Genomic DNA, 22632 nt, shown 5'->3' with positions numbered 1-22632 from the left:
GCAGCAGCCACCTGGAGGACGCTCTGAACCGCCTGATGTCCACGACAGAGAAAACCTGCTTTTCCCTGAGGTCATACCTTCTTTTACTGCATTAAGAACCAAAATATGCTTGTTTTCTGTGCGTGTCTTAATGTTAAATGCTGGTCTGTATGTTTTCTCCGTTAGGAAACCTGTGCTGGATGAGCAGCTGAGTGAGGAGGCCTTCAGGGTGATCGCTGGACTTCCTGACATGTCCTTCATGCAGGCCAAGGTCCTCATGTTCCCCAGCAGCCTCGTACCTGAAGATGAAGTGTGATCCCAACGTAAATAATATCAGATTTTACTGCGCAGCATCATTAATCACAAAGACCACACAGGTTTTAAATATTTTTTATTCATAAAGGGCTCAGAGCAAACAAGATTTTGACCTTCCTGCATCTCAAATCAGCTGGTTTCTTCTGTTCAACAGTCTCGGATTTGCTTGATTTTTTTTATACTACACTATGGATATTTAAAATGGTATCTGTGAAATTGTACCTTGATATATGAAATACTTTCTGAGATATTTACAAAAGAATTATTACCCGTTAATCCACTTTTAGTGCATTTTTGCACACTGAAATTTGAGGCTATTCTATGAAATGTTCAGTTATTGATCGCCGTGTCTTTGATTCAGAATCTGCAGGACTGAACAAGTAGCTCAGTTAGTCTCTGATTATAACTGAGTTTAATTGTGAAAAAAAAACTGAGCCTTCTAAAAAGTTCTCACTTTGAACACACATTAACAAAAGCAGAAGTCAACTAATGATATTTTCTATTGTAGCTGCATGTTGCAGTAGTATGCTGCAGTAGTAATTTTAATAGAATATTTAGTGATAAAAACAAAAGTATTGATAAATACTGCTCATGGAAAGTATCTGACATAGCATAATAAAAATTCACGAATATCTTCACACTCGGGTATCTCCTGATTCCAGGCAAATTAGAGATAGTTGAGCAGAAACTGCTTCTAAAATGTCATGATTTCAGATGGAAGGAACCTGTTTTGGTCAAAATGCGCCACCTGCTGGCTGAAAATTGTCTCTAAAGAGGCAGATTAACCCTCATATAAATTCACATTAATTTAAAATGAGCTCTGGATCTCGTCATTATGGTGATAAATCCCTCCAAGAGAATATGACATAGCTGATCTGAAATAATATATTTGGTCTTCATATAATGTCTTATGAGAACTTTTTTATTCCAGATTTTTTTCCAGAATATTTGCAGAAATTATTTTGTGTTTGGATGTTCCTTACAACTACAGACAGAATGTGACCTCTTGAATCATTAAATCAAAAACTAAAACATGTCTTAGACAAGGTGTCTTCAGGAGAGAAGTTTTCTGTGTTTTGTGAGCAACACCGTCAATACATTTGGTGTGAATATTATTTATTTAGGGTAAATTTATGGATGAAGTTCTTCTCCTCATCATCTTCTACATCTCTTCTTTTGAACTATTTAAAGGGTCAGTCAATCAAATTACTGTTAAATAAAATGTATGCAAACATATATTTTTCAAAGAACCTCCATAAATTCTTTAAGCTGTAAAAACTCAGAAATAAGACTTCTAAACTAACTCCATAACATCACACCATTGGAAATCATTGGTCCAGCTGGCCTGCTCTCATGAGGATGATACCTGGAAACTTGGACTGAGCACAGGAAAAAAGTGTTATGAATTTATTATTACTATTAATATTATTTCACTGTGAAAAAATAAAACTGTGCGAATGTAATGTTAAATTCTATTTGTATAAATAGGTCTTGCGCAAACCAACCAGGATCTCAAATAATTCTATTTCTATTAATACAATTATTAAGTGTATTTTTTGTAAAATAAACTAATTATTTCATGTAATTTAAGTATATTGGAGGAGAAACTGGCTGCAAAATTAAGTATTGTATGCAAGAATTTAATGAGGGAGGAAGTGACAGTCGTTCGGGTATCTCCGTCCCTCTTCGGGTGAGCGGCCCCCCTCCTCCTCTCGGCGGGGCTGGGAGGAAGTGACAGCCATTCGGGTATCTCCGTCAATCTCCGTCACTCTTCGGGTGAGCGGCCTCCCCTCCTCCTCTCGGCCGGGCTGGTGTGTCTTCCTTCCGGCTTGCTGAAGAAAGTTAAGGGAGGTTCAGCGGCAACTGGGCTTTTACATAATGGACAGCCAGGGAAGGAAAGTGGTGGTCTGCGACAACGGGACCGGGGTAAGTTCACCATATCGGCTCGGTGCGCTACGAAGTCGCGGTTTTCATAAAACGGCGCCGTTAATAATGTCGACCGATTCGCTGAAACAGGAAGTGGAGCTGTCAGCTAGCTAGCGTCAACTGGGTGTGTAGCTAGCAGCCTGCTAGCCAGCTAATTTTCATTCATCCAGACCCGGCACGCAGAGTGGCTGCAAATATCACCATAGAAACTGAATTTTCAGCCCTGGCCGCAACTCTCACATCTTCATAAACCCTCAAGTTGAAGCAAATGAGTAACTTCAAATTTGCAGCCAACCGTCATTAAGCTACGGCTCCTAGCTAGCCTGGTAGCTCACAGTTAGCCTTTAACAGCTGGCTGGTTTCTGCTGTCTGGCAGCTGCGGCAGTCATTTCAGCGATTTGTACAGGAAACCAGACGGAATTTGCAGATTCATTATTTCTGTTGTACGACTGGTTTGCTCCTAGAGGGCTGTAGCTACATTTTTTTAACTAACACCCATCGTCAGCTAGGTGCAACGGTAGCTAGGCCGTACCAGGTGAATTGAGGAACCACCTTTATGCTTTCTGGCATCAGCTTCACTGAAATATGTAACCTAATTAGCGATTAATGAGAGGTTTGGGCCTCGGAATGACAACACTACATGCATTTTCCACTGGTGCATTCACGTTTTTGTCAGCATCGTTTTAACACAACTTCTCCGGTAAGATTTGGGCTTTTGCCGGTTTTGTGTCTGACACTGATTACCATCCAAATTATGCCAATTAAATCACAATGTGAAGGATAACCTCTTTAAAAAGTGTTCATTTTTGACAGTTTCTTCGGTATTTGTGCAATATGTCTGTCGCTGAAATAGGAAATGCTGTTTTAAGGTGCATTTCACAGTGAATTTTTGTGTAAAATTACTTTTTTAATGTTGAATACAGTCTTTATTTTTCCCCTCATGGTTTCCATCTGGTTTTATTTGGGTCAAACTGCAATGTTGTGCAATGACACATATTTTTACATCTGTGGTGAGAGAAAATGTATGTCTTTGTGATTTGCCTATGGGTTATATATACAAAAGATAAAAAGGAACCGTCTTATGGAGTATATTTTTAAATATTACCCACTGATGCATGAATACCCTTTCAGTGACCATGTAGGGGTTGCAGCCACTTTCTGGCAAACGTAAAACAGAATTTTATGAGTTGCAATGATCCTTTAAAGCCATTTAAACACAAAAACCAGCTGGGTTGGTTATAATCTAGGGCACTTAGCTCCCACAGACATCAGTTTTTGGGTGAAACTGTGATGGTTTACGTTTTAGGATACTAAAAAATCTTATGAAAGAGCCCTCACCAGATTAGGAAATACCTCTGTACATATCTGCACATTTTGGTGGTTCTTTTGCCACAACTTGATAAAATGGTGCATAGGGGGATTTCCCTGCAGCTGTAATCTCTTGATCAGAATAAGTAGTTTCTGCTCCATCCACCGTATAATTCTAAACTTTGCCGATCTTTGTTTATCCTTTTAATTCGCTCATCGCACACACAGGTAGCTCTGCTGCTTTTGGAGTGCAGGGACTTCCTAGTTTGAACACCGTCAGCAGTCAAAGAGGATGTTAGCTCAGCATGTCAGTGACTAATAAGGCTTTTTTTGAGATGTGACTTTTTCTAGAGTGTCGAGTGTAGCCAGAGAAGAAGAAAAAAAAAACTGCCCTGTGTCAGGGTTGAACTGAGAAGTCAAGAGGAAGTGAGAAGAGTTCGAACCACAGCCGTATATATATATCACTGACACGTTTTCAGAGCCCTAATGTACCCCGTTTCCCATCATTGTCTAGATGGGAGCCTGACAGAAATGTTCTCTTGTTGCTCTTGCAGTCTGAAGCTAAATTTTTAACTTGGTATACAGTTTATTTAGCTGATGGATCACCTTTGAATTTACATTCTTTTTTTAAAACCACATTTTATTTAAGCTACATGTTTTTTTTACATATTGCAAATGAAAAATGGACAAAAACATATACATAAGCAAAAACAAATGTACAGTTTATGTACATATATATATATATATATATATATATATATATATATATTTCTAAATATAATTTATATTAAACGGGAGGAAGAGGTTTTGAAACATGTTAAAAATACACAATCCAAACACAAATATCATTACATCTCCACTTAAACTTCAAGCAAAAACATCTCCCCCAGCCTGTCAAATATGCTAAATCAAATTAAGTTAAATTAATTGTTATGTTTTCCATTGAATCCACTTTCTTTAATCTCTCTCTCTACCTCCATTGGTGGAGGGTGTAAGGTCGTGGTTGTCATTTTTTGCCACCAGTACTAGGATATGTAATAGATATGCTTTTTTTTTTAATCCTTTACTTCTTCTGGAGTGGAACTGATTACGTAGAACAATGGCTCAAGTGGAGAATCAAGACTTAAAATGGATTTTATTTCTGCCTGAACCCCAAAATAGTTTCACTTCTGGACAGTGTGGGCTCCAATTCTGCCACATTTTCTCGAATTTACATTCTTGATTTATGTTTGATATATTTCTGTAAAAATATCAAGTTATTTTAGTTTTTGGAACAAATGCAGAAGAATTTAATATACTTAGTTAAGTTTAAATAAACACGCAGACACACAGAATTTTGATGCAAAAATGTGTAGAGCAGCAGGAAGAAGAAAAATCTGTTAATTGGAGGTCAGGAAAATGTCAGCTTGTTATCAGTGTTTTAAAATCGTCTGGTCTTTGAGTTATCTTAATGCAGCAATGATGCTCAGATGCTATCTCTTCCTGGTCCTCGGTGCTGCTGTTATCTGAGCTCATGTAACCGCTGCACTTGAGTGCAATAAACAGTAAATGAATTGACGTATACCATCATCAGATTTTCTCTGTAACTGAATACTTATTGAAAAATGTTGCCGGAATACATGAGGATAAAAAGCCTGAAGCAGTTTGATAATGCGAAGAGATTTGAGATCATTAAATTCATTTTTTTAATGCATAATTTTAGCAACTGAAATGATGCGTTTTGTCAAAATAAAACCCAGACATATGAAACATGTATGTCATTTTTTTGTCTCACTCTAAATCCTATCTAAATCCGCTGTTATCAGCAGAGTGACAGATGTTGTCTTGCTTTATTGCACAGTTTATTTCATTATCACTTAACTGTATTTTCTAATCACTTCTCCTGCTTTCTGGTTTTCTTTCTCTGTTGTAGTTTGTAAAATGTGGCTATGCAGGCTCCAACTTCCCAGAGCACATCTTCCCTGCACTTGTTGGGAGGCCCATCATCCGCTCAACGGCCAAAGTGGGAAACATTGAGATCAAGGTACAAACTTTTCCTCCTGATGTTGCTGAAATGGTTGTTCGGTTTGACCAGAAGGGTGCATCTGGTCAGGAAAACAAGGAATCAAGGTTTAAAATCAAATATCATGTTAGTTTCTGATATGAACACTGTAAAATATTTTTAGTATTCAGCTCTAATAGGAGTTAGCAGCTCAATTCAGATGGGAAATTTGGCAGATAATATAACAAATGTAATATTATCTTCAGACTATTCTTGTAAATATGAAACTGATCCTGTAATCTGAGTAAAGGTCAGTTTGTTAGGCAGCCGTCTGAATGTCTCACATTATTTCAGCGTGGCTCCTCTCTCTACCCTCTCTCCTGTCCTTTCCAATTCTTTTGTTTATTCATCTTTTTTATGTATCTGCCTTCCTCTCCCTCCATGTTTTGTTCCCCCTCGGTGAAGTAGAAACCCCAGAAGATGGTAAGTTCAGGTTGCTGTGTGCCTCCTGTTCCTGCCTGCTGCAGAGAGTTGTGCCATGTTATGATCTCAACTGGAAATTTCATTAGTTTTTTTTTTCATCCAGTGTCTTTTCTTCATTTGTTTTCCCTCATCTTTTCTTTTTTTTTTTTTTTTTACTCACTCTGACCCCATTCTTCTACCTCTCAACTAGTTTGCAGATTTTTGGTGTTGAGGTTGAGCGTTAATGGCCAAAAGAGTGGCGCTGAGTAAGACAGATATACGGCTCCATGCGTTAATGCACTCTTTTCTCCAGGCTGAAAGTGTTAGCAGAAATAACTGCGATGAATCATAGGCCAGCTGTTATCGATGGAGTGCTAAAAGAGATTTTGGATCGGTTCCATTCTCAGAGTCTCTGATCTTCTGGTGCATCCTGACAGCTACACTCCCCCTCCAGTCCCGCTGCAGTTTTCAGCCTAAAACACGTTAAAATGTCAGCTGCAGCTGGAACGTTTAGTGCCAAGTGACACATTTTCTCTATCTGTATGCATCACAGACCTATTTAGCCTGCCGTTATGAAACAGCAGACATACGTACTGTCCAGTTAAGGGCAGTTTCTTTACTTATCTGCAAGTGTTTCACCTTTTTTCAAGTGCGGAGGAAGTGTCCATAGTGGAGGATGCATGGCAGCCAGCTGAGAGTTGGAGACGGAAGCACATCTGTTATTCTGTTTTTTCTTTTTGCCGTTTTTTTTTTTCATTGAGACCACATGGAGGCAATGCCTGTGACTGGTACTTTGTTAATGCCAAAGCGCACAGGATGAACCCATAAAATGGCTGCCTTCAGTAGGCTTTTGATGTCTCCAAGTGGAACATGAGATGCTTGACTGTGTGGCTAACACTGAGCTCTAACCCAGCAGTTGTTTACATTGCCAGACTGCCTTGCATGCAGATAGTTGAATGGGGCTAAAACAAGTGGTTTACTGTAGCTAAAGCGAAGTGTTTCCAGGTGGAGATGCATGGAAAAAATAATGCCTTGTTGTGCATGCTGGGTAACTGAGTTTTCAACCGAAGAGCTCCATGAATGCATCTGTTGTCATCTGGCAGATGGCTCGTCTTGAGGCGAGTAAAAGACGGTCGATGAGTTTTCCTGGTTGTTGAAATGACTGGTTTTACATTCCAAACCCATATTTGGTGCTCATGCTTCCTCCCAGTGACTCTGAATGGTACAAACTGGGCTTCACAAAATGGAGGGCTACGTTTCCCTGCTTCTAAATATTTATCTGTGTTGACCTTTGACCCTTTCCTCCAGGACCTGATGGTGGGGGATGAGGCCAGCGAGCTGCGCTCCATGCTGGAGGTCAACTACCCCATGGAGAACGGCATCGTCAGGAACTGGGATGACATGAAGCACCTGTGGGACTACACCTTCGGTCCAGAGAAGCTCAACATCGACTCCCGCAACTGCAAGATCCTCCTGACCGAGCCCCCCATGAACCCCACCAAGAACCGTGAGAAGATCATCGAGGTACACTGAAATTCACATCAGTTTTTCTGCAACTGCACGGTACTTTTGTGGTTGTGTGGAATTTTGCAGCTAGCATCTTGCAGCTATTTTGCAGCTATTTTGGGAATCTGTATCTTCAGAGTTTTGCAGAAGTACTTCTTTATTCTTCTGCTTTATGTTGCAGAGAACGTTTTATTCATGAGTTTCTGGCCGTACTGTGTGTGTCAGTTGTACTTCCTGTCCTCTGCTCCAGGTGATGTTTGAGACCTACCAGTTTGCAGGAGTCTACATCGCTATCCAGGCTGTGCTGACGCTGTATGCTCAAGGTGAGACCACTCATTCGTGCTCCAGCTTCAAGTTTAGTCAAAAGAGACGGTAAAATTTAGCTTTTCTGTCGCAAGTTTTCACATCACAGAATTTTTACAGGCGTTTCCAAAGGTCTTACCTCAAACCCATCACACACACAAATTAGTTTTACCCCGATGTCAAGATTATCTGAGATATAAACGGTCACTTGCTGCTTTTACTGTTTCAGTCGTCACCCAACACCTCCTTCCCGCTCCGAAACATGATGGCTGTTAATTTTAATTGTGGAAATACTCTTGTGTGGCAGTGTTTAACTACCACACCTTTGTTTAACGAGACTATTTAGATACCAGACGTAATATTATTTGTGTCGGAGAGTCTAGACATTCACATAGGATTGGTTTTACATCCTTGCAGCAGCAGACGTATGACATCCTGACTCCTAATGTGTGGCGCTTTAAGCAGGATCAGATGAACCTGAGCTCCACACAGCCCTGCATGAGGTCCACATACTGCTCTACCATTCTCTCTGAGTCTGTTACCAGCTGGAGAGCAGTTATTAGTGGTTAATTGTTGCATCAGATGTGTTATCTTTCCCGGTTTTGTGTGTTTGCTCAGCCAAGGAGGCTATTGGTCAGGAGCCCAAATTACACACTGGATAAAATTCAAACACACCTAGCTTGACACAATTGTAGATTATTAACTGATGTGTGTGTCTGTGTGTTTCAGGCCTTCTCACCGGTGTGGTGGTAGACTCTGGGGACGGTGTGACACACATTTGCCCCGTATACGAGGGCTTCAGCTTGCCCCACCTGACGAGACGCCTGGACATCGCAGGCAGGGACATCACCCGCTACCTCATCAAGGTATCAGCCAATCATCAGTTAGGACGGCGTGCCAGTGTGAGCCGGACGTTTAGAAAGATTTTAAATCATGTTGGTGGTTCTTTAAATAATAGACTCTGCAGGAATGTCCAACTAGTGTCATTATCTTTATCAATGGAAGCAACATGGTCTTAGTTTGGATGTATTTCACCCAGGGACTGACCGGTGTGGGTTTTCGGGGTTGATTTTGATGCTGATTATTGGTAATCAAATAAGGCCGAAAGCCGTTATTTGGAACGTTCATGTTAAATGTAATGTTTTAGCCGCATGTGATGTCACAACGAGGCTTTTTCACTAATAAGCGTGACTGTAACTGAATATGTGAAATAGAAATAGGAGTGATTAAATGATCTCTGTTCATGTGAGATCCACTGAGATTGATCAGTTTGTTTCCTGCCGTTACGTCTGCTGTTCTTCTCTGGTTTCATAATATTTCACTTTTCTGTTACTTTTACTGCCCACTAATGTTCATATGTTAAAGTATTATTCATTATTGTTTTCCAGGTTAATCCATGGCTGCCTTCTAACTTAGCCGCTTGCTGTTAGCATAGCCTTAGCCACTGTGAGAGAAGCTAATTCCTGGTTTGTTGCAACGGCTTGTGTTTCTTGTTCAGTTTCTGCTCGAGAGACATTTCTGACACCTCAGAGTGACGGCATGCAGACCTGAACAGCTCATTTATTTTAAGAATCATCGACCAATAAAAATAACAAAACCGCTAACTGGAAAAATGCCAAATATAGACCACAATAATCGGCCAGGCTGATGTTGGTCTATCGCTAGTTCCACCTCTAGCAGAGACACGTGTTATATTAGTAGACAAACATCCTACAATGTGTTGTGACTTTACCCACCGTGTTTCTGTCTTTTCTCTCCCCTCTCCCTGCCCTCTTCTTCATCCTCTGGCTGCAGTTGTTGCTGTTGAGGGGTTACGCCTTCAACCACTCTGCGGACTTTGAGACGGTGCGCATGATGAAGGAGAAGCTGTGCTACGTGGGCTACAACATCGAGCAGGAGCAGAAGCTGGCGCTGGAGACCACTGTGCTGGTGGAATCGTACACGGTAGACGCTCGCTCGTTTGCTTTTCACAATAAGTAAACACGGATACATGTGATCAGTCAGTGCGGCTTTATTTTAAGAAAAACGAAGAAGTGAGCCACATGTATGTCGTCAGTGCCCATCTGGATGATGGAGTCACTCTGAATGCCTACAAAGGCGTTTAGGAAGTGAGTCATTCCACAGAGCTGTTGGACTGCAGCTGAGCTCATTATGTAAGCTGGTGTTTGTAGTTGTCATCAGGTGTTCATCAGACGTGGTAGCCGGCCTGAAAGCAGCCTTTAGAACCACTTACTGCCCTCACATGGACATTCTGTGCATTAGTCACACTTTAATAGGAAAAAAACTCAATCTGATGAAAAGGAGAAGCACAAGAAATAGCAAAAACATTTAGATTCAGATCTAAGAAGAGATATCTAAAATAGTTTCTGCAGTTTTTACCAGCATGGCTGTGCTTTGATGCTGCTAGAGGCCCAGATTTCAAAAGCATCTCAGGGGTTTCACTGAACAGAAGTATGATAGACGCCTCCAAAGAGATGTTAGGAAGCTCCAGAACAAAATTATGGGAACTGGGAAATGCACAGGTTTCTGTTTCCATGTTTACTGCTGCCACCCCGCTAATAAATATGCCATTAAACGGCAAAATATGTCTCCTATGAAAGCCATAGTCAACACACAGTAAGACTGAATATACGGAAGAAAAGCATGTTGTCATTTTGGGGATATAAATGCGAAGCAGCTACTGAAAAATCAAATTAGCTTCCATTATTTTGGTAGGCACATTAAGTATCTGTGTTTTCTTTTAAATAGTTGGACATTTTTACAAGTTTTCAGCCCTCGAGGGATTCACGTTTTTGTTTTGTTTACTTTTTTCATATGAAAGGAGTCCCTTTTTATGCACACCACATGTGCACAAGTTTCATATTTCTGCTTAAAATAGCATCGCAGCAGAAGGAATCCTTCCCCAGAGGATTTGTTTTTCAAAAATGGCAGTATTTTGAAGTAATCAAAACTAATGGGGTAACTGAATCTGTTTCAGCGCTGAGCAGAGTGGAGTACCACATGCCCTGCTGGCTCTGCTGCCGGCTGCAGGACAGGGCAGTGCTGCTGATTAACTGTTTTCTCTGGGACTCTAACATATGGGGGTGCAGCACTGCTCCATCAGGCTTGCTTTTCTTTCCGAGGTCCTTTTCCCTGCAGAGGGAACCACAGAATCTAAACGTCGGTCCTGAAGTCTGTGTTCCTGCACGCCTTAGCGAGCTCATGTTGTGTCTCAGAGCTCTCTGACCGCGTGTGTTTGGGTTAGTGGAGGCCGGTGTGTGTGCTGAGGTGTATAGGTGCGTGAACACCTGTGTGTACGTATCATTTTGTGTGCACGAGTGTGCCGAAACAAGGAGGGCAATGTAACTGTGGCCGAAGGGCCCTGAACTGTGCGTTACATCATTTCCTGTGTAGCCACTTTGCGGCAGTGGCTGGGCTCCGCTTCCTCCCACTGCCCTCGGCTGAATGAAGCCTTTTTATAGTCACACATTCACTCTGCTCGGCGAGGTGCCTCCACTCTGGGCTTTAATGTGCTCTATAGTATCATCACTTTGGAAGAATTTTACTTTCCAGTGTCAGTAAACACTTATTTATCCTTAAAAAAAGTGCATTGAGAAGTTGAAGCTTCCTCGAGCCGTCTTGTCCATTGAAACCTACCTCTTCAGTTGTGTCATACGCTGTAAAAAATGTTTGTAAATTTACGATGAATAACTGTCAAACCATGACGGTAAAAATCTGTAAACTCTAAAACAGTTTGATGCCGTTTATATAGCACGAATCGCCGTAAGCAGGTTAATCAGAGTGTGTTTTTTAGATTTTTTTCTCTTGAAAAAATACATTTCCCCACTCCTGCACAGTTTTTTTTAGTGGAAAAATGCTGTAATATGTAAAGCAATACTGTAATTTTTGCATTTAATTCTCAGTTTTCTCCAGTTAAATGTACATATTGTTGTGCTGATAATGGAAACGTGCTGCAGTATTTAGAACAAGGATTACATGTAAAAACTACAGCTTGCTACCAGTCAAATTGATGCACTTTTGTGATAACGGACATTTGCTTTAATATTTGACAGCTAGAACTTCAGTTTTTGCTAAAAATACGCATACTTAATGTTAAGATGGTGGAAAAATGCTGTAATATTTATAATAGGTCACACAAACTTTATTTTATCTGGAATTTTCATGTAAGTTTTAAAGCTTAAAACTTTCTTTTAACAGTAAAATATGGAATGAATCCACAATATCAATACGTTTCTTTACCGTAAACGTAAAAAAATGTTTTACTGTAGTCTCACGGTAGCGTTCTGATGACCACAGCTGTCGTCATTTTACCGTAAAAGCAGCAGTTTTTTTTTTTTTTTTTTACAGTGTACCTTCTTTTCCCCTTCTCTTTTCATCTCTTTCCTCCCACGCATCTCCAGCTGCCAGATGGTCGTGTGATCAAGGTGGGAGGAGAGCGGTTTGAGGCCCCCGAGGCTCTGTTCCAGCCCCACCTCATCAACGTGGAGGGCGTCGGAGTGGCCGAGCTGCTCTTCAACACCATCCAGGCAGCAGACATAGACACCAGGTGAGCCCAGCTGCAGCGCTCATATCGGTAAAGGCAGATACGTCGGTTAATACTTTCCTGAGAGTGACTCAGTGTTTCCGCCGCAGCAGACATTACACTGCATTAGCGAGTTACAGACGTTTTGACAGCGACGGATGGATGTAAAATGGTGTGTCAGCCAATCGGCTCGCTCTGAAGCAACACAGGGTTTTAGACATGAAAGTAAATATTTTGTGCACCAGACTTCTGTGTGGAAAGTTTGAAAATTGATCTAGGGTATGTAAAAGAGTGGAAAAAGCAAAAAGGAGTATGCCCGGAAACTCAGCAAGTCTCTGCTGATCTCTTACTGTCTTTGTTGAATAATAAATTTTGCAGTGTTCCACTTTAAGTCACTGCAGGACGAAGCTTTGTACATGAGGAAAGGTGCCTATAGGGGACGAAACTAGCAGCGTTGCTTGTATTATTTTAAGATGCTTCTGCTTCCTGTCGTCATATAGCTGGTCCTCTTCCTGTTCTCACCCTTTCTGTCTCTCCGTCACCAGGCCTGAGTTCTACAAACACATCGTGCTGTCGGGAGGATCCACCATGTATCCCGGCCTGCCTTCTCGGCTGGAGAGGGAGCTGAAGCAGCTGTACCTGGAGCGTGTGCTCAAGGGAGACGTGGACAAGCTGTCGGTGAGAAGCCAACCTTTTAACGCCTCGTCTGCAGTCGACGAGCATTACTGACTCTGAGCTGAAACCGCTCAGATGTGGTTTACAGTATGACTCTGACAAACGGGGCCGTTAATTTTAGCCCAAATTAGAGCGCGTTTGCTCTGTGATCTAAAAAAAGGCCGCTGTTGTTTCAGGAGGCCGCTGGTGCTTTTAGATTAACAGACGTCTGGCTCCGCTGCACCCAGACGCTCAGTTGGTGTGAAATAATATTTCCAGCTGATTCTCGGGGTTTGTTTAGGTTTGCCTGGGCGGGGTTTCCCTCATGTGCGGAGCGGTGAAGCGCCAAAAAGGTACGGCTGCCTCTGGGAACGTACCGGGAGTCAGATAGAGTCGATCCTGAGCAACATCTCAGACTTCACAGTGCAATAAAAACCTCAGATTGTGGCTCGTGTCTGCTGCGAACACATCTGCAAAGGTTTGGACATAAAGTTTAGGATTTTGTGAAGTCTCTCTTTGGTGCAGTTTCCTCAAACCACCAGCAGGTAGTGCCAGAGGCTAGCAGACGTCTGTTCCTTTAACCCTGGTGTTGTCCTTAAAGTCTGAAAATGTGGGGAAAATACATGTTTTCAACATTTTTGGGAAATCTATGAACATTTTTTGGTGGGGAAAAAAAAGAAATGTTAAAAAATTACTTAAAAGCATTCACACAAAAAATGAACCAAAATCCATAGACCTTTGCTGGACTTTGGTTGATTTTTATGATTTTTTTTTTTTGTGTGAATGTTCTTAAAGAAAACATTAGAAATTTTACTGATAAATATGTAATCACTTTAGATATTTGTAGGATTTTTTTTAGAAGATTTTTTACAAATGTTTTGAAAATATTAAGAATTTTCTGGCTACATTTGGGGGATTTTTTTTAAGGGAAACTTTTAAGAAATCATTGGAATTTTCTTTGTGAAGTTTTTGCAAATTTTCAGAAATTTGAGGATTTTTTTTTTGCTGAATTTTTAGATTTTTTTTCAGACAAGGAAACGATACTTTTTGGTGCTTCTAAATGAGGACAACAGGAGGGTTAAACAGAGCTCTTAAATAACATCACACATTGCTTCACTGTACAGTAGTAAATACTTGTTTTGGAACAATATTACCACGTTACATTTTTACGGTCGTATCCCAACGACTCGGATGATATTACAGCGAGGTATTTGGTAAACAAAGCTCTGCAGATGACTCATGACTTTAATAGCAAGTCGTTGTGTGCTTCACTTTCCTGCAGCCGGCCTCCTGTTTCTCAAATAGTTTATCTCGTTTAGGAATGTACGTCTTCATATGCAGCGTCAGGGTGTGCTTTCATGCCCGCTAACATATTCTACCAAACACTTAACCCGTGTTAAAAAAGCTGCTGAGTTACAGTGAGAGAGAAGTGGCGGTTTAGTATCAGTTACCGTGGATTCCAGCATTAATTCACGTCTCTGTCCCAACGCTTGCATTTTTTGCCCCGTTCTGCCTAAATCCGCCACCTCTCCTTGTGGTTTGTACCTTTAGCTGCTTGTTTGTCAGCCGGCCACATGAGCAACAAACAGGATCCGCATCCTTCGCCCTATTTGGTGAAAATATGAGTGTTTGGACATACTGAGCATTCAGACGGTACAGAAGTGGATTGAGAAGCTCGTGTGGATGTTTTTATAATCGTTCCGTCTGTTGGACTGAATCTGACATGAGTAGAATCCGACCACAGCTGAGTTTTTGGTAAAATGTTGCTTTAAAGCTGCAACAATCAGTATTTTTAAATGAAACTTCACCTGACTCTGTGCTTCCCTTTGGCTCTGTAGGAACTTTTAGTGCCTTTCAGCTGCTTGTTTTGGCCTCATAACAGAAAGCTTATTGTTGCTTCATTCCTCATGCAGCTTTCTTTGGGTCAGTGAAGACCCAAACAGAAACATAAATACTGACTCCAGATGAGTGTTCTTCTCACTAATATCTCCTGACACATGTTTTTAAACCTTTAATGGATTAATAAATTCTCGGTCTAATTAATGGTTAAAGTGTTCACGCTGCACGTCTTTCATATTCAGTTAAAATCCTACCTGGCTGAGTAAGATCTAACCTCCTTCCTGTGATTAACGCTCTTCTGTTTCAAAGCTTCCCATTCATGACGCCGTCTTTCAGGTTTGCAGTTTTGCTCCAAATATTAGTCCCTCTGGCTGTTTGGTTTCAATATCCAGTAAAACTCGTTCAGCGCTGGAACTGTGACCTTTGTTCTCCAGTTTCCTGCAATGATTAGTTCAATTATTCTCCAACTGTTTTAATGATGGTTTAATCTGTCTGGAAGAAACACAGCTGAATGTTTCAGCATAGAGGTAGTTTCAGACAAAAACTTTTATTTTTTTTTTACATTTTATAGCCCAAACTCTTGTTCAGTATTCATTCATCCTCTTTACATTGATTCCCAGTGTGTTCTTGGTGTGTTTTATCCTCTTTCTATTACCTACCTGTATAACCCTGAGAAATAACTGACAGTGGCTGACTAAGAATATTTGACGCCATGTTTGTAGTTTCATTTTCCATGATGGAAATGACGGAAGAGTTAAAGCAGCAGGTTTGAACAGATTTTAAAGCAACCAACGGTAAAAATGTGGGTCATAAATCACCTCCATCTTAGTTAAACCTCTAATATACAAACTCTAGCACTGTTTCTGCAGGTGTTGTGAAGTCCTACAAGCATTTTGTTGAGTTTTTCTAACAAAAACTTTTTTGTCTCGTTTGTATCAATTTTTGTCACTTTGTCACTTTCTCTCTTTTTTTATTGTTTCGTGTTGTTTGTCTCATTTTTTTTGCCATTTTGTGTCTGATTTTTGTAATATTTTGTCTTGTTTTTGTCTTTTTCTGTCTGACTTTTATCGTTTGTCTCATGTTTTTGTCGTTTTGTTTCTCGCTTTTGCCATTTTGTGTCTGATTTTTGTAATATTTTGTCTTGTTTTTGTCTTTTTCTGTCTGACTTTTATCGTTTGTCTCATGTTTTTGTCGTTTTGTTTCTCGCTTTTGCCATTTTGTGTCTGATTTTTGTAATATTTTGTCTTGTTTTTGTCTTTTTCTGTCTGACTTTTATCGTTTGTCTCATGTTTTTGTCGTTTTGTTTCTCGCTTTTGCCATTTTGTGTCTGATTTTTGTAATATTTTGTCTTGTTTTTGTCTTTTTCTGTCTGACTTTTATCGTTTGTCTCATGTTTTTGTCGTTTTGTTTCTCGCTTTTGCCATTTTGTGTCTGATTTTTGTAATATTTTGTCTTGTTTTTGTCTTTTTCTGTCTGACTTTTATCGTTTGTCTCATGTTTTTGTCGTTTTGTTTCTCGCTTTTGCCATTTTGTGTCTGATTATTGTAATATTTTGTCTTGCAACCTGAACTAGAATGAGTTTGACACCCCTGATTTAGATCTTCACTGGGTCGCATCGAGCAGCGTCGCTAACCTTCTGTCCATCTCCGTGTCCTCTGTCTTGCAGAAATTTAAGATCCGGATTGAAGATCCTCCCAGGCGAAAGCACATGGTGTTCCTGGGCGGAGCCGTGCTGGCCGACATCATGAAGGACAAGGACAACTTCTGGCTGACCCGGGAGGAGTACCAGGAGAAAGGAGTCCGTGTGCTGGAAAAACTCGGCGTCACCGTCAGATAAAGCACTGGACGGACAGAACACACACACACCAGGCATAAAAACACACACACACACGTACAAATATACACCACACACACACACATTTCCCCCTCGCCCACATCGCAGAGTATATATCTATTTATCCCTCTTCTTCTCTGTTTCGGCTCCTCATTCTCCTCAAACCTCTGAGATGAATCGAGCCGTCACCTCCTCCTCCTCCTCCTCCTCTCCTTTCTGCCTCTCTCTCTCCTGGTCTGGGATTGGCTCACACTTTTCCTCGCAAACCCCAAAAACAGTTTAGAGATTTCCACTGATTTTCATTAAAATACTGGTGGAGGAAATAAATTAAAAAAGCCCACAGCAGGAGTTCAGTTAACTCGGCGCCTCGATAGGTTTGTTAGGAGTTAAATTGGGACGGTTTCCCCACCAGCCACGGTAGAACGTTTAGTTTCCTCCCCTGTTAAACCTCTAGAGGGGATAATTAAGCGATGCAAAGTTTCTCAGCAGCTCGAAAGCGTCTAAACGTCACAATCAGGGTCCACCACAAACAGCCACAGGTGAGCGAGAACTGATCACATTTTTATGTCGGTTTTTATAAATGATATCATGACTTTTCTTTTCTGGGAGAGGGATTACTTCTTTTTTTTTTTTGCTTCTTCTTTCTTTTTTGTTGGACATATGAGTTGCATTTATATCTCTAAATTAGGTTTTTCTTTCTCCATTGACTTTGTTGCTGTGCACTACTACCATTGTAAATGGAGTGTATTGTGGTAACAGAAGTTCCTCCACGTTTTTTATGAAGAATTGATGGTTGATTTGTAAAAGGGACGAAGCAGAGCCCCTGAGCTTGACACCGGGTGTGTGACGGTACTGGGGGGGGGTTGGTGGGCGGTGAGACGGCGATGGGATGTGGGGTGAGTCGTCGTTCGCTCCTCGTCAGACGGCCTCGCCTCTGCCTCCTCTCTGGATGTGAATCTCGAGCTGAACGGAAGGCGGGAGCGGTCGCGGCAATATCTGAACCTGACGTGTCGTATTCCTTCAGATCCACCAAAGCACGGAGGCAGTCGCAGGCTGGAGGACGAGATCGATTCGAATCAAGGCATCGCAAATCTGGGAAAATGAAAAACGGTATCTTATTGAAGTATAAACGCTGTCGAGACCATATTTAAGTTCTCCAGTCTTTAACACCCAGCACCTGGAGGCACTTCTATTTTGAGTATGACAAATGTGTATATTTTTTTTTCTCCTCTTTCCATGAACGTCTATCCAGTGCCAAGTGCAGTTAATGTTAACTGGATCTCATGTTTTAATGTCTTTCTTTTTGTCACTGTTATTGTTTTTATTTTCCTGTGTTGTTCATAGCATAACTGCCTAACGCTGATTTAAATAAAGAAAAGTGATTTATAAGGATGTCCGTGTGACAGATTCTTTTTCTCTGGGCCTCTTTTTGGAAAATTTGGAGCTGCTGATGGGGGGAAAAAATCCTGAAGTAAAGCTCAATGTCGCACTTTCAAGCAAGAAAATACTAAATTTACTGCGATGTGGCGCAATCAATCTAAAATATTACTGAACAAACTCGTCACAGGTTGATTTTCTTGTCATTTGTTGCATCTGGAGGTCAGATCATCGGCTTGGCGGCTGAGGTCAGGGTGGAGGTACGGAGGTGACCGAGGCTCGTCCACGGAGGAGATCTCGAGCCAGAAGGAGGAAGAGGAAATGGAACAGTGGCAGAGGACTGGCGCCACCAGAGGAAGAGGCTCTCTTTCCGTGCCTGAAATAAAGATCTCACCCAGACTCTTCCGGCCCTGTTCCATTTTAATCCCTCGACTCTTGCCACTTCCCTCTTAACCCTGAACTTTACCTCTGAAGCTCCGTTTGAAGCCTCCTCCCTGTCGGAGCACAAACCAACAAACCACGTTTACAAAAGTACTGGACTTTTAACGCAGCTCGGAGTGCCGTAGCTGAGGCTTTTGGTGTCGCCTCCATCATATTTCAGAGCCAAATATTAAAGTTTATCTCAGCTGTAGATGCTGGTGACGCTGCAGATCCAACGAGATAAAATGTCATTTTTGCTCATTTCAAGTACAAATTTAGCTTCATGAAAGTGCACATTTTATGTCCGATTCTCCACTTTTCAGCTAAAATGTATGCATCTTTAATCTTTAAAGGTTCCATGTTGGGAAAATCCATTTTTCTTGTGTTTTGTGGTTCTTACAAACTTGGAAGTGTAAAATAGATGTTTACTGCTAGCCTCCCAGCTTCATAAACTAAGAAGAATTCAAACCCAGATGCTACTGACTGCAACACCTAATAGTCACCTAGCTCAAACGCAGAGAGAGTTTTCTTCCTGAAGGTGGCAGGAACAGCAAAACAGCCTATTTAAAAGATCCCTAAGTTATACAGACATGCTGAAATGAACCATATCTGCAGCAATTTAAGGTGAGAAACAAACTGTAGGGACATGTGAGACTTTGATTCATTTGCTGAAAGAGAGCCACAATATGGGATCTTTGAAGTGTCTCTCTGGCCGTCGATTTAAAGGTCCCATATTGTGCCTTTTTTTTTTTTCTTTTTTCAGTGAATTAATCAAAGTCTCACTCGTCCCATCAGTGCCCAAGGCAGTGTGTCTTTATTTGCCAACTCAAAATTCTGCCTCAAAGTCACAATTTTAGCTGGATGACTGTTGGTTAGAAGACACCGGAGTTGAATTCTGACTTTCCTGTGAAGCTAAGAGGCTAACTAGCCGTGAGGGTGATTGAGGAACAGCATAACTGCTTTAATTTTACAAGTTTATAGCAACCATAAAACATAACAAAAGTGGATTTTTTTTTAAACCATGTGGGACCTTTGACCTCTATAAACATATCTCTTTGCACCAAGGTCAATTTGGTGCAAAGGTGAGTTTGTTTTAACATGATGCAGCTCTTAAATGGTATTTCTTCACCACTCATTAGCAGCTCCAGCACACCTGCTCCAATGCTGTAAAATTACTCCACGCTACACAATATGATTCAGACATAGATGGATTCTGAAGAGGAAAAATCAAACTACAAGGCCATTCTGAAAGTTTTAGGTTTGTTACCTGGAAGTAACAAACCTGGCATGCTGCAGTTTTAAGGTGGAAATGCTGAACTGTGGCATTAACTGCATATTTCACTCATCTGTCTTCTAGCACAAAAGAAGCAACATAAGGAGCTGTTTACAAGCTAGATCCTCCCTGAACTGTGAATATTTTTGTTTCATTTGACTTGTTTTTAAAAAAAATATTTTATCTAATATTTACATTATACCAACACTTGGTGCTTCAGTTAAGGTCACGATTTTGCTTCGAAGGTTTCCACTGTCCAGACATTTACTTTTAAGTTGATTCTTGTAATTATGTACTTTCTATTCCAAGTTGCTTTTTTCCTACAATAATAATTATCAGGTTTTTGTATTTTTGCATTTATTGTTTGTTTCATTCCAGTCTTCTTCATCTATATCCTCCTGCACGTCCATTTTCCAGGTTTTTAGCTCATCTGGAGTTGTTTCAGTACTAATAAATTCTAATATTTAGAAACATAACTTGTTAATGTTTTTTTTCCCCCATCATGAAAACCGATAAAGTAATGCCTGGATTTCGCCGGCATTTACCGACCTCATAGATGGAGGGAGAGTGTGAACTGTTCTTTGAGACAAGTAAAAAATACATGGCGTAAATCTGGCATTTTTTTCCATAACTGAAGTTGAAGTAGTTTTCTTATTTTGCACAGACAGTGTTTACTTCTGAAAGCCTTGTTGCATCTGGTGGGGCATCACAATAAAATGAGGCATGATGTGTTAATTCCACCACAGGGGATATGTGATGTTACCTAAAATTAGGTAAATAGCCCACACAGTTCGGTATCGGTTGATATCGGAATCGGGCATTGACAGTTGGACGATATCGGTTATCGGCAGAAAAGCCAATATTGGACGTGTCTAAGCATAACTGTTCCCTCTTATGTCAGAAATTATTTCCTCCAGTTCTGATAACGATGATGGACGCATTATTTGTTTATTCCTTGAAAACTTGTAATTTTTTAACTGCAAATGTTTGAAAAAATGCTTTTTTGGAAGTTGATTTCTCTGACATAAGGCGCCATCCTGATAGAGGTCTGTTATTTTCTGCACTCCTGTCTTCTTCCATAATCTAAATCCTCCATCCTTATTACCGGAGTAAAGCATTCATCGCCCCAAATAGGAGTGAACTGAGAGATTATCGATCTGTTGCTTAAATGTTTAAGTTGTTTTTCTAACTTAAACTACTTGCTAAAGCATTTTCCACAGGGTGGGAGTAGAGAGATGTTTCCCTCTCCGGTTTATCTCAGGTGCAGGGTTTGAGCTCAGTCGAAGAAATAAAAGTATGTTGAAACAATTATCTGGTTCCTTGCAAACTTCACTTCTGCAGCATCTCTGTTCGGTGTGTGTGAGGCGGTGAAGCGATTTTGGCGCGACGGTGAAACACAACATGTTGCCAAAGTGAAGCCAGCGAAAGACCAAATCGTTGCCATTAGAAGGAGAAAAGTTAGACCCTGCCCTGAGCCCACGGCCACCCGTCCCTGTAGCTGCAGTGGAAGTGAACGTCTGAGCTCCAGAGAGGGGCCACGCTGACCCCATTACACCAGCAGATATCTTAAATGTTTGCACATGTGGACCGTGATGCTGTTTGCAGCCGTTGAGCTGCTTAGCAGGCCCCAAAAGCCCTCGGGGACCTTCTCTCTCTTCTCTTTTCTCCCTCCCCCTCCCCTCCATCATTATCGCCCACATGCTTTTCCAGAGACATCCTGAAACAGCTCGACGTGCTCGATGGCTATCACATGTTCCTGCTGAGGAGGGAAAGACATCTTGAAGAGAATAAGACAGGCTGTACAAGGAAGAGGGGTTTTTTTCTCTCTCTCTTTGGGCTTTCTTTGATTAAGATTTTACAAAGGGCTGTGTGCATCAAATTATACAAGTTTTGAAAACATGGGGAAAAACTTAAAGCTTTTTTTTTTCATCCTATGTGTCTCCTCGTGAAATCATCCTTTCTTCTTTGAGTTTCTCTGAAGTTTCTGCATGTTTTCAGAACTGTTTAGGGGCCAATCTGCCACAATCAGAACCACCTGCTGAACGTTGTGGAGGTCGTCTGCACAAGGACATGGTCTCCTCAAAGCCTCTGAAGGTGTCCGGTGGTATCAGGTACGAAGACGTTAGCAGATCCCTTGAGTCCAGGAAGTTGTATGGATCAGACTTGTTTTTACAGAACATCCCGTAAATGCTTGATTTGATTTGATTGGGTTGGGATCTGTGGAACTTGGAGGCCTAAGCAACACCTAGAACTCTTTTTCATGTTAATCAAACAGTTCCTGAGCAATGTTTGCCGTGTGAAAGTAAAACCAACCACGAGCTCTATGGTTATCATTCACCATCTATTCATTTTATGTACATGTATGTGATTGGGGAGCTGTTTGCTTGTTTCATATAGTTCAACATAACTGTTCAAGGTTAAGGTTTTGAGTCGTACCTCAGAAGATCTTTTGCACCCCAGAAGGTTTTTGCTCTTATAAAAATGACTCAGCATTTCTTAGGCTCCTTTATTCTTCAAACTAGCTTCTTCATTTTGCTTTGTCATAAGACCACGTGCTATTTTCAGACGTGCAAAAACATGAAAATGTCATCTGTTCATGTTTCCCAGAGGACAAACCGAACTGACTTTGAAGAAACTTCAACTTTTCCTTCAACACAACCAACAGGTGAGCAATTTTCCAGAACTTTTTATGAGTGAATACTAACCAAATGAAACCAACACTGCATCTGCTGAAGATAAACATGTTAGCATACTGAATTTAGCATTTAGCCCATTGTTCAGTGGCCTCAACTTTCTGTTGCGGCTTCGTTTGATTCTTATAGTTTTTATAATTTGTGTGCATTTATGGGAATCTTATGACCCATTGTGTGTCCTTTAACGGCCTTAAATTTGATTTCATACACTGATAGAACTTCAAGAACTGACATAAATCA

General features: G+C 40.9%; 1 protein-coding gene across 1 annotated transcript; it reads left to right on the top strand.

The window, feature by feature from the left end:
• The first annotated feature begins 2057 nt into the window (after window positions 1-2057).
• Window positions 2058-18021, top strand: LOC110962352 (actin related protein 2). Its single transcript, XM_022210287.2, has 9 exons — window positions 2058-2220; window positions 5441-5551; window positions 7280-7495; window positions 7728-7800; window positions 8510-8646; window positions 9575-9724; window positions 12181-12326; window positions 12848-12980; window positions 16462-18021. Exons 1-9 carry the CDS (start codon window positions 2173-2175, stop codon window positions 16630-16632), a joined length of 1185 nt encoding a protein of 394 aa, XP_022065979.1. The 5' UTR covers window positions 2058-2172; the 3' UTR covers window positions 16633-18021.
• The last annotated feature ends 4611 nt before the right edge of the window (window positions 18022-22632 follow it).

The sequence above is a fragment of the Acanthochromis polyacanthus genome, chromosome 15 (genome assembly GCF_021347895.1).
Source record: "Acanthochromis polyacanthus isolate Apoly-LR-REF ecotype Palm Island chromosome 15, KAUST_Apoly_ChrSc, whole genome shotgun sequence".
NCBI lineage: Eukaryota > Metazoa > Chordata > Actinopteri > Pomacentridae > Acanthochromis > Acanthochromis polyacanthus.
Note: the sequence above shows the minus strand (reverse complement) of the source record. Positions and strands in the feature narration are given on the sequence as shown.

Bases quoted from the DNA above. Each gene is read 5' to 3' on its own strand.
- LOC110962352 (XM_022210287.2), top strand. From the start codon at position 2,173: ATGGACAGCCAGGGAAGGAAAGTGGTGGTCTGCGACAACGGGACCGGG. The intron at 8,647-9,574 runs GTATCAGCCAAT...CTCTGGCTGCAG, and splicing joins TCACCCGCTACCTCATCAAG to TTGTTGCTGTTGAGGGGTTA. The intron at 12,981-16,461 runs GTGAGAAGCCAA...TCTGTCTTGCAG, and splicing joins GAGACGTGGACAAGCTGTCG to AAATTTAAGATCCGGATTGA.